Source organism: Ascaphus truei, chromosome 1 (genome assembly GCF_040206685.1).
Source record: "Ascaphus truei isolate aAscTru1 chromosome 1, aAscTru1.hap1, whole genome shotgun sequence".
Classification (NCBI taxonomy): domain Eukaryota; kingdom Metazoa; phylum Chordata; class Amphibia; order Anura; family Ascaphidae; genus Ascaphus; species Ascaphus truei.
The window spans coordinates 413,191,318-413,204,022 of record NC_134483.1 but is presented as its reverse complement, the minus strand read 5'-3'; the positions used below and the strand labels follow the sequence as shown (position 1 = coordinate 413,204,022).

Below are 12,705 nucleotides of genomic sequence, written 5' to 3'. Positions count from 1 at the left end.
TGTTTTGGTGCATACATTATAACACAATCCATTTGCTTTTATAACTCCACCATTTCCTTGTTTCCAAACACTGAACGTGACACACGTGACAGACTCAACAGACCAACAGATGTGACGTCAGGTTAACGGGATGGGGGGAAGGGCGGGGAGGGGGGGGGTCCAGAACGCGACCTCGTTCACTGATGGGCGGATACGGCTCACTTCATCTACCTCTCTTCTGGTAACTTGCTTATACTAGATTGCCGGGTCTGCGACTCAGCCTCTAGGAGTGGCCCCACCTCGTTGAGCTCCCCTTTACCTCAGGGTTTCCTAGTCGCTGTGTGGTCAAGAATCCATTTGGTCAATGGAGAACGCATTTATAATTATCATTGCAAAATTGTGGTGGTATCTACTCCCGGGATGTAATCTTTCCCTCTTTTTATGCCACTCTATATATCTCCTGTGTCTATATTTTATGGGTATAGCTAGTGTCGCGTGAGACCAGGCATTTACACCTTTTATACCGGGATCATAGCATTGAGCAAAACAAGATGGTAAAACAAATGATCATTTATTCACTTAAAATAGGCTAACACACAGTGAAACACAAAATACACGCGAAAGACACACTTACAGGGGGTCTGGTCTAGAATGTAAAACAAAGTTTTAGGTTGACTGGGACTTGGCCCGAAATGTCCTGGAACTCAAATCGGCATGAAGTTCCTGACGCCACCACTCCTCCGGAGGTGCTGTAATCCCTTGACCGGGATTGTCCCAAACGTCCTGGAACTATTTTCGACTTGCAATACTAGCCACGAGCGCTACAGTCAATTTGTAAACCTGGTCTCAAAAAGCTGGACTTAAAAAATATTTCGACCTGAAATTTCTGAAGCCGGCTCGCTGCTGTTGCTCCAAGAGCATCTTTTCATACATTCAAATTTGCCGCTGATGTTCTGGCGCTTAGAATCTCATCTTCGGATTGGCTGAGGGTTTCTTATAGTATTTCAGAGTTCATTCATGAAATATTACAGCCAGTCCGAGCGTGGGAAATTTCTTATCAGCCAATCAGAGCGATGCCAGTCTAATGAAGCCAGGCAAGCGGATCTTCTGCATCAGCCAAGGGCATGTGCAAGCTTGCCACCTCTCTGCCACTTGGTATGCAGAAGCCCCCTGCTGGTTTAGGCTCCTCAGAGTCTGGGAAGGCAAATGGTAGTCTGAGGACTTCCATTCATCCCAGGACGTGGGTGCTCAGCCTAAACCTCCTGCCCAAATGCTCTTCACACCTCTGGCATCCTCTGTGGCTTTTACCTTTCTGGTCTGTGCTTAAGCAGGGAATCCCAGCGGTGAGTTGCGCAAGCGTTTTCAAGGGGAGATTTTGCTGGAGCAATGTGTCTCAATGTATCCGAGAATCAGACTTGATTCTCGGGTACATTTTTGGGGTATCCAGCAACTCTGGACCCCGACTAGCTAGACACATTCTGACAACACTTTCTCCGTAAAACCCCCCTTGAAACTTGTAGCCCAGCAATCTCTGCTTGCTGGCACACCTGGAAAGGTAAAAACACACATTTCTTTATTGTCGTTTAATTTTACACAATTTTATACAATACATTTACAATCACTGGGCTCAAGAGCTGACACTCCCGAACCCCAAAACTCGGATCAGAGGTAATCAAACTGACTTAAACCTTTATTGTGAGCCTGGTTAACCCCTCACTGTCACGCATGCATACATACACTTTCACAACAAGTTAAAGAAACGTCCTTTCTCAGCCTATAGTTTTAGGGCAGTGCAAAGCCGGTAACTGGAATGAAAAGCGTAAAGAGAAAAGATCACTGCTATATCTGCATTCAAGGCCCCATGGGTGTATATAACCATCACATTCATCTTTAATCATCACAAAATTCAAATTAAATTTGAATAATTCTAGTTAAAACCATAGTGTATAAATAAGAAATGGTTAAAAGTCTTGTATTTGCGATAGCCAGTGTATAGTGAGTCAATAGAGGGTATATACAGTACATATCATAAGTCACTCAATAATAATGCCACCAGTCAAATGTTAATATATTGTAATACTAGAGCTGGTGTACATATAGATAACAAGGGGACCATATCATTTAAAATCCTCTTTGTTCATTCTGCTACTAAGTATACTTCATTAGAATTGGAAGATTCCCCAGTATTGAATACTTCTAGCAATAAAATGTTGCACAGTCTCAGTGGACTTTCAGTTTATCTCACAGTGATACATTTTTTGTAGCAGCAGCAGGTTATTATAAGGCTAAAATGTTGCAATTTCTACACAAGTTCAAAAGGGGCCTCTGACCTACTGTACAGTAGTGCTGGATTATTGTAACACTAATTCATTATATGTCCACAACAGAGTTCTCAACAATGATATGGCTAGATAAATGTAAACAGCTAAATAAACTAGTCTGTATATGTAGCAAGAGAGAGAGGGACAGAGTTGGTAGAATAGATGGAAGAATTGTCCCTATTAAGAGCTCCTCTACATCCTCCGTTGTGAACATTAAGTAGCCAAATTCTAAGGCAACAGCCTCCTAATAATAGGTTACAAAGAAGCGCCCCATGGAAGGAACGGTGCTCCGTTGGCGTTTTAATCAGTCAGAGATGCCCGATTCCCTTTTGGCTTACGTGTGACCAAGTGACGTCTGTCTCTGTACCAATGTACGTTTCGTGTCACCGAGGATGCTTCTTTATGGGTCATAATGTCACTCTTTCCTTTCACACCAGTAACATATTGGTGGAACAGGAAGGTTGGTTCTATTATAGCAGTACACCACAAAATAAAGTTGTGAATCACTAACTTACTCGCGTAAAGGTAATTTACAGGAATTGGCTGCCTGTCCTATAGAGAGTAGAAAAATTACCTATAAACCAGGGGTCAAATTTTATTGATGGTTCTCAATTTTTATTACTTGTATTTTATTTTATTTTTTTTAATCAATTTTAGTAATTAGGCTAAAGATTTCTTTCCTGAATGATGGAGGCTCACGGTGAGTGAGATTTTACAACATAGCTGAAAACTTCAAATCTTTGGTCTTAATTTCGTAATAATATATGTGCTGCTTTCTGAAAAACAAAAACGTGTATGCCAAGAAACCTCCTCCTCTCTTGGAACATACACATATATTTTATGTTGATTTAAAAATCGTAAGATTATGGATTCTGCATCATGTCGGATTTCATATACACGAGGTCAAGATCTATTCACCCAAGCTCTCTGGATTTGTTTAATGTGTGTATTTTTCCTTAGGTTTTGTTTGTGGTGTGTTTATTATTTAAGAAAACGAATGCAAAGTGATCTAAAAGCTGCATCTAGACCAGAGGTTCCAAACGCCAGACCTCAAGGACCACCAACAGTACATGTTTGAAGGCTATCCTCTCATTAGCACAGGTGGCCCAATCATTTGACTGACCACCTGTGCTCAAACAGTGGTATCCTTCAGACCTGCATTGTTGGTGGTCCTTGAGGACCTCTGATCTAGACCATGAACAGTAATAAGAGAGTCCTCCTTAATGAAGTAATTATACAAACATTTTCAGGTTCAGTCAAGTCTTATCTAGTGTGATACCATCACTCAGGATATCATATGTTGACACAGCCACATTCATCCAGAATATTATAGGCCTATTAACCACAAGAATGCCACAGAACATAAAAATTGCAATTAAATCATGGTAATTTTTCATGGCATATGTAAATACTGCATCAATGCATCATTTTAAGCGTTGGTCAGTTGCAACAATCTACAAAGAGCCTAAATTTCCCTGGGTCAAACCCTTTGCTATAGTGCTCTGTATGTTCTTAACTAAAACAGTTTAACTTCACAAATATAGCATCTTATTGTCTGACTGCCTGAAAGGTCCACTGGCAGAAGAGGATACCTGATTAATTCGGCTTGTAAACGCCGATGACATTTAAATTGTGTCTTTTATTCTGCAGGTGTGGGCCAGTCTGAGTTTGCTGTGGCGGACATGGTTGATATGTTTGTCTTGCTGCTTCCACCAGCAGGAGGAGATGAGTTGCAGGTAAGTATTTCAATGGGAATTCGTTAACCGAGGTTTAGTTACTGTGGTTGGCAGGAGTGCTCGGGTTCAAACGTCTTAATGTAGTAGCTGCTTGTAATATAGATTCACTATGTGAGTCATTAGAAGAGTGGTGCACAGTTGAAGCACTTGGCAACAATTTGTACACATTTGGAGCTGAAATATGCTATGTACTGCAGCTCTTTAGCTCATGTTTTGTTCGAGAGAGGGTCTCGCCACATCGAAGCAGCATGTTGGATAACTACATCATGCAAAAGAATTGTAACATCTTATACAGCAATATCTTAGCATGTCTAATAAAGAACAAAGAGAAAAAGACATTTCATAGGTTTAATAGATTATTGCATATCAGTTTTCCATTAAACAATGCTCCCAGTGCAAAAAAAAAGAAGCGTGAAGTCTTCAAACGCCAAATAACAGAAAGCACTGCTGCTCATTAAAGCTGCAGTTGTCTTTTTTTTTTTTAAATTAATTTTTTTACTTCAATAGTTTTATGTGTGCAATCTCTAATTACCTAAAGAACTGTATAGCTGGAGCTCAATTCGTTCTCCATGTATTGATAGGTCGAAATTTGGTGACATAATTAGTGAAGGGATCTGTTTATATTCTGCTTGTCTGTCAGTGGAAGCTCATGAATATTCATGAGCATTCCTGCACTGACTTGTGCTAGAGGGAGGGCAGGGCTGACAAAGGGGTGTGCCAGGGCTTGTGACAGGACATGAAGGGGCAGTGCCTTAGCAAATGGCTGTTAAAATAGAATACAAGAAAATTGGTCTTTAAAAGTTGTTTTTTTAAAAAGAGAAAATGCTAAAAGTATTTTTTCTTACTACAGAACTGATTTATTAAAAAAAAAACACACATGCAGGATATTGACTGAACTGCAGCTTTAAGAAAAAAAGGATACACGTAACAGTTTGTAGTGGAGCGCCCAGCTAATCAGCAGAATATTGTGTGGGAGAATAACGCCTATCAAGATAAAATAGTTGTTTGGAATCGCTATATCGATGATGTGCTTATCATTTGTCACGGAGAGGAAATTACGTTTAATCCATTTGTAAATTATATCAATACAAATTATCGGAATATTGTATTTCCTGCTGTCAGTGATAAATGCATGTATCAATTTTTTAGATTGACATATGCCTCATGCAGAGAGCAGCGCAAAAAGGAATCTCGCCATTTTCCGGCGAAAATGGAGCTTTAAACCGCCGGAAAAGGCAAGTTTAAAAAAAAGCGCCATTTTTTTTTGTTGTTGCTTGAAATTCGCCGCGCGGCTGGAGAGTTTCTAATCTCTCCAGTGTTTTTTTCTGCCGTATGCAGAGAGCCGCGATCGCCATCTAGTGGCTGTTCGCGCCAAAAAAATGGCGCGATTTTCAACATTTTCCCTCTCCACCAAGCAGCTGGCGCTCCGCGGCCGGTGGAGAGGGAAAAAAAAAAAACGCAATTTTTTCCCCAGTAGTTTCAACAGCGCTCATAGCGCTGGTTGAAACTCTCCATATGCAGAAAGGCAGTTTTCTGCCCTTTCTGCATATGGAGATAAAAACTCTCCAAAAAAGCTAAAATTTTTCCCCCTCTCCAATTCTAAATAGCGCTGCTCTCTGCATGAGGCCCATAGAGGCCAATTCCACTGAGCACGTTACCACTAAAACATTATTTGAAATAAGTAGATTGTAACAGCTACCTTTTGAGGTTTGGAAGAGAAATATTTTAGTTAATTTCAGCAAGCAAGGCGTAACTGTAGCAATATTGGTGATTATTCAAATCGGGCAAGAGATCTGAAACAATGGTATATTGAGAGATGTTGGTTTCATTTAACCCAGGCTGTGCTGAAAGCTGTGTAAAACGGCAGGCATATGCTTATAGGGGTCCATGTTAAAATGGACATTAAGTAAAAGGTGACACATTGTGTGCTCATTTGCATATCATTTCCCAGAATCCCTGGCTGCAGTGAAAGCACTGTACAGTATGCTAAGAGATTTTGGGGAAAGCAGACCTGTCTGAGACATGGGAATGTGCTCACAAGTGATATTTATATTTGCTGTACCCTTTATGGTGGAGGGTTTTTGTCACGTTTTCACCCACCATAACTTATAGAGAGATGTTATCATTTTAGTGCTTTAGAAAGCGATTTTCCTGAGAGCCAGAGATCTGGACAGAAGTGGGCATCTAGATATTAAACCTAAAAAAAAGTTTTTCAAATGAGTTTAGTGATAAAATAAGAAATACTGTAAATAAACATTAGCAGGTTCTGCTTTGCGACCCTATTCTATTGCCAATGTAAAACCTATTAAGAATGGTGACGGATTGTGGTTGAATAACAAACCCAGAGGATACTTTAAATGTAGCAACTGTTTTATTTGTCAGATTGGAAATGGAGATAAGACTGTTTGAGGTTGGAAAAATGGAAACGTCCGTTTTCAAATAACAGAATATTTATCTTATAGGGTGTCCTTGCGGATATCAATATATGGGTAGAACCCAAAGGATATTAAAGCAAAGGATACAGGACCAAGTTTGCAATATGCGGAAAGGTTTTGTTTTGCGTAGCCTTTCCAGACATTTTATGAAACACCATACACAGGGTCGGAGTGGTAGGACTTGTTTAAAGGGCTGAACATGTAAATATTGATCATAAAGGAGGTGATAGACTGAATAAATTATCCACAAAGGAGACATACTGGATCTTCAAATTACACACCATGACACCTGCTGGTCTGAACGAAGACCTTGATCTGGTTCCCTTTATTAGGGAATCGTCGGCTCTCTGTCAGTCTTTTTGGGATATTAGAGGGAATTCTGTTTCTTCCCTCCCCCCTTTTGTCCCAATTTCTCTTTATACATTTTTTATTTGTGATTATCTTTAGGCTTTTTTCTTGCTCTGGGTCTTTTCCTTGTAAAGTTTCCCTAATCTGTAATTTTGTTTTATGGGGTAGTGTTTTGTAAAGTCTCTACTGTGCTACATCCCATTTGGGTACAGCAACCATGCATTCTGTTTCACAGTTAGGCAATGATTATTTAGATGATATATAAAGTCTGTAAGGATCCCTAGAGATCCAATATACTGGCACAGCACAAGACATAATCACAAAAAGTGGGTTATTGTGTCCAAAATGCACACACACACGCCCGACGTTTCGGTCCCCAGTGGGATCTTCTTCAGGAAAAGACCAACTGGGATACTTACAGACTGTAACTATTTACCCTTTACCGTGCACCACACCTACCTCTGTCTGCTCAGCCATTTTCTCCGTGTGTGTTGCCATTATCGCATGGATTTAAGTCCCAGTGAATATGAACCTGAAATGACTCGCGGGGATCCTTTCTGTCCACTGAAGGCTTCTCCCGGAGGGCCTTTGCTGACAGAACAGCACACTGTAGACGCAAAATACAGACGCAGAAGGCCAGCGTCAACTGGTACAGTGAGAATTCTTAATGTTGTTATAAACATGAGAGCACTATTGTTTTTGTACTTTAGATTAATATATTTTAAACTTTATTAAGCTATTGGTGTTCCTCTGCGCTTTTTTCTTTGAGTGTATATATATTCCCATTGGCGCCTGCGTGGTGCACAGTAATGACTGACATGTCACTCACCATAGCGCTCCCCAAGGTATTAAAGCCGATCTAGCGCACTGGGGCTTGCAGCGATGGTGATCGGCAGGTGAAATCACCACCGCTGAGTGAGCAGAGGGGGAAAGCCACATCAGAGAGCAGGAGGCAGATGCCGTGCGGGGGCGGAGCAAGTCACCCCTACTTTTAATGCACACTAGAGTGTGTGTGTGTGTGTGTGTGTGTGTGTGTGTGTGTGTGTGTCAGACACACACAGTGACACAGAGCTGCTGGGAGGGAGGGAAAAGCGTTCCTTTTCTCAGATGGCCTCCAGTTATGTCAGGCCAGTTTACCGTTTCACCACCTACCAGTTTGATTTCCCAAAATGAAAGTGTTTAAGATTTCATTTTTTTTTTTTTTTGTGGTGTTTAATTCATTAAAATTTATTAAAAGTTCCGTACTCCAGCTGTCATGGATCTTCTCCAATTTTGAAATAATCCGTTTACAGCTGGGTGTGCAGGAGCCCATCCCAAACGCTCCTAAGAGGGGTCTCCCAAAAAAGGGGGACCCCAAAAGACAAGAAAGATACACACACACACCAAGCGCACCAAGTATTAGTATACACTGTAAAATATCCAAACCACAATCTGATATGAAATTAGGTGTAATCGTAATTTTAATGATAAAAAAGGTCTGCACTCAGACTGTGGACAAACATTAACCGCGGTTCCAACACCGCTAGACTAATACCGTAAACACATGTAAAATATCATAAAAAAGATATCATAAAAAACATATGGGCAAATGCAGCAAAAAATACAATCTCTAAGGTCGTGAGACTAATTGAAGAACACCTTATAATTATGAGACCCCTGCTGCACGATTGAATGAGCTGAAAGGGGGGGGCGGTAATGACTCGAAAAGAGTACGCTTGAACCGCTTGTAGACGCGTAATTGTCCGGACCATGCCATCCACGGAGAGGGAGTCACAGCGAACACTTCCTGGTACACCCAGCCCCAGCCAATCAGCAAGCGCATTGAGTAGCTCCACGTGACCTCAACGCATTTTTCGCAACAAAGTGCTTCTCCGTGGATGGCGTGGTTCGGACAATAACACGCCTACAAGCGGTTCAAGCGTACTCTTTTCAGGTCATTACTGCCCCCCCCCCCTCTCAGCTCATTCAATTGTGCAGCAGGGGCATCTCATTATTATTAGGTGTTATTCAATTAGTCTCAAGACCTTGGAGATTATATTTTTTGCTGCATTTGCATATACAGTATCTTTTTTATGATATTTTACATGTGTTTACTGTATTAGTCTAGCGGTGTTGGAACCGCGGTTAATGTTTGTCCACGGTCTGAGTGCAGACCCTTTTTTTATCATTAAATTGACGATTACACCTAATTTCATATCTGATTGTGGTTTGGATATTTTAGAGTGTATACTAATTCTTGGTGCGCTTGGTGTGTGTATCTTTCGTGTTTAATTCATTTATTAAAACTTTGACTGAGCATCAATGGAAGGTGGCAAGTTAGCTTCGTCTATAAGGGACTATGATTGGGCTACCATTACCAGGCTGCTATTTCACCACCTTTTTTTTCTCCTTGTTTACCTGCCTGATGCTTTCAATATAGCCTTTTTTCGTTTTTTTAGTTTTGCATTATTATTATTATTATTATTATTATTATTAGATTCCCATGTTTCAAAAGTCAGATCAACTACAGTCTACAATTTTGTTTTTGTGTGTGTCAACACCTACGGCGCTCTGCACATAGTGCTACATTTGGGCTATCTCGTTTGCCTGTTAGCTTTACTGAGATGACTACGAACTCCGGGGAGCAGTATACCTCTTGTAAAGCTTCACCTTCAGATATATTTACTATCTCCATTTGTGAAGATCTTACGATCTAATCTTTGATACATGAGACGCACCAGATAAAAGTGAACCATGAATACTTTACAGATAGTAGAATTTGTCACGTAATTACTTCAGTATATTTTGAGTGCCAAAATCTTTCTAGTTTAGCTGTTTCCCATTGCCAAAAAAAATAGATTGATTATTTTTCATTAATCTTGCAGTGTTTTCTCATCTGTGTAAAATTGGATTAACGTTGATATATTATCTCCGTCCATCCGGAGACTTTTTAAAATATTTATCTACCCAGTTAGCCAGTGACTGTAAATCAGATGCTTTGGCTCAAGATAACTGACCATATGGGAGCAATCATTTATGTTCCATGTGAATTAGATTCAATGGCTTGTAACTTACATTAACGTTCACCTCTGTCTGCTTCCTGTAGCGCACAGGAAGTTTTATGTGACATTGCTCTGTAACTGATGTTTTAAATCACCAAGTTGCAGACAGTAAAAAGGAGTATGCAAATCAACCTTTGGTTTAGTCCTTTGTCTGGAAAGTTTTGAATCATCAAGTAAGTGGGCTCCTTGTCTCCCTTCCTATTTCAACTATTGAAGAGCTCAAATGTGTGTCTCAGATTGAAACAGGTGTCAGGTTTTGTAGAATGTAAAATGCACAAGAAGAGGACATGCATCCCAAGGACAAATTTGTTTTTCACGCTGGTTATTTCTTTTAATGTAGTAATGTGATGATACAATTTGTTTTTAGAATAAGTTGCTAAACCGCATAAAACTAGCATTACCCTTCTAGGGAGACATGGTTAAACGTGCAAAAAAAAAAAAACAACCCCTGCATTTTATTGGCATGTTTTTCATTTGCTTTTGATTGTTTATAATTTTTTTGGAAAAAAAAAAAAAAAGTTTTTATTTTCACGTGTGTATATAAACTGTAAGACAGATAGACGTGCAGAATTCCAACCAGTATGGTAGAGTAAATGTCCTTAAGAACAATTACGTGCACGCTCAATGAAAATAGACACAAATAAAATCATCAGACTGTTGAAAAACCAGCACTGGAAATCTGAATACAGAATTTTTTTATGATCACATAACAAACCCAACATTTTGGTCCCCATGTGGACCTTCCTCAGGGATGCTGTGTACTGTATGTACAGTGGCGAGAAAAATTTGTGATGATCATGGAAATTCCAGAGTTTTTCCATGATCACCTTCTTGAATCAAAATCCAGTCTTTTCTTAATTATCCAATAGCGTTTATATTAACCAATTCCATGTCTTTCGTAACAAAATGATGTATGAATTGGACAAACAATGAGTAATAAAGAATCAGGGTATGTGCAAGTGAAACCCTGGTTTTATCAGCTAAATTAAAGGGCACAATTAGAATCAGGTGTTTAAATAATTAGGTAGATCTTCAGGTGTGAGTTTGGGAGGCCCCACCCTATATAAAGATCAGAAACTTTGTGAGTTTGGTCTTCACCATACCGATGTGTGGAAACTCGTCATGCCACAATCAAAAGGAATTTCTGACGACCTCAGAAAAGCAGTTATTGATGCTCATCAGTCTGGAAAGGGTTACAAAACTATTTCTAAGGATTTGGGGCTCCACCAATCCACTGGCAGACAGACAGTCTAGAAATGGAGACTGTTTAAGACAACAGTCACTCTACCCAAGAGCGGTCGTCCTACCAAACCCTCCAAGTACAAATCAGCAAATCATCCAGGAAACAAAGAAAAAAGACAGTGTATAATCAGCGCTAAAAATTGCAAATAATAAACCTCATTAGGAATACCCCTTAATTAGTAGGCTAGGCTGCCTGGTGAAATACTGATTTGTACAAATCAGATGACAAGATGTAAGCAAAAGAAAAACCGGCGCCTTACAAGTCCAATGGAGTGAATATGGAAGTCCAATCAATGACGGATATTGTCCCAATATTAGACCTTTCAGATCATAAAGTACCAGGTGGTCTGATGTGGCTCCCGCCGTGTGTTAACCATCAATCTCCCATGATATATTATAAGGGCTATAGCAAAATCATCACAGAAACTTATGAAGTTTGAATATATCTAGCAGGTGTAGGAACATATGATCATACCACTTTTCCATTAGGGAGGTATAGGTTTTCTAGCAACTACGTTAACCCAGTATTGTAGCATTGCATACACAATACTTGACATTTGAATATTAACAATTAATATAAGGATCGCATTATTGAATTTCACCGTTGGGAGATCGTTTAACCCCTTCGTGGTGAACAATAGTGTGACCACACACCTTGAGCCCACCTAAAGGATTAGAATTATCAATCGCTTTACTAAGCAGAGAATTTATTCACTGTGCACACCAGCACTAGTATTAGGTTTTTACCGTTTTTTGTGTTTCTTTCATGCCAAGAATTTTTTTTTTCAATAAGTAGACGAGTGTGCATTGACAGTGATCCTTTCTCTTTCGTGTTGTGCATGTATACTTTCCCCTGATAGCACCCCTCTGGAAAGTTAATACAAGGCTGAGCAGAGACCCCCTCTCTTTTGTGTTGAAATCATTAATAGCTCATTTCTCATGAGCCTCAAAATTACCCCTGGATTTAATTTTCCGACTACATAATCTCATAAAATGTTCCTCCACTAGTTTCCCAAATATTTCTAGATAATGACCTTTAGATTGGTAGGGATAACAGGTTTATCTTTAACTTCATTTTCTTCTAGTAGGTTCATCAAATCGCAAATAGCCTGTCTTTATTAGAGAACATTTATTATTGACAGTATTGACAGTATTTTATTTCTATTACAACATAATGCTTTTCTTTTTGAGTCTCAGTTCTACATGCAGCTTTGAGGAGCAGCGATGGGCATTTGCTTTGCCCTGCTGTTCGCCAACCTATACATGGGATGATGGGAGGAGTGTTCCATTCAATGTGCTGGTGCATCTTCCCCACAGCTCATCCTGTTGAGGAGATACATGGATGATGTTTGGGATGGGGATACATTTTCTGTGTGGTCTTTTGTCATGAGAGTCAATGATAATAAGTTTAATCTAAAATGTACCTGTGAAATTGATAATGAAAGGATACATTTTTTGGACCTTGAGATTTTTAGAAAAAACGAGAATTTATATCCGCACTTTCTTTGAAGAAGTGAATGTCAATTCTTATTTAGATCCCACGAACAATCACGATAGCAAATGATTCATAACATCTGCTATAGTCTGTTCCTCAGGCTTAAGA

General features: G+C 39.7%; 1 protein-coding gene across 3 annotated transcripts in view; it reads left to right on the top strand.

The window, feature by feature from the left end:
• The window catches only part of MMAA (metabolism of cobalamin associated A), a 32,847-nt gene that overhangs the window by 8,050 nt on the left and 12,092 nt on the right, over positions 1 to 12,705 (top strand). For all 3 annotated transcript variants that reach the window (XM_075614162.1, XM_075614143.1, XM_075614153.1), the window contains exon 5: positions 3,951 to 4,036. In XM_075614162.1, coding sequence (XP_075470277.1) covers positions 3,951 to 4,036 — 86 coding nt within the window. The remainder of the gene's footprint in view (positions 1 to 3,950; positions 4,037 to 12,705) is intronic.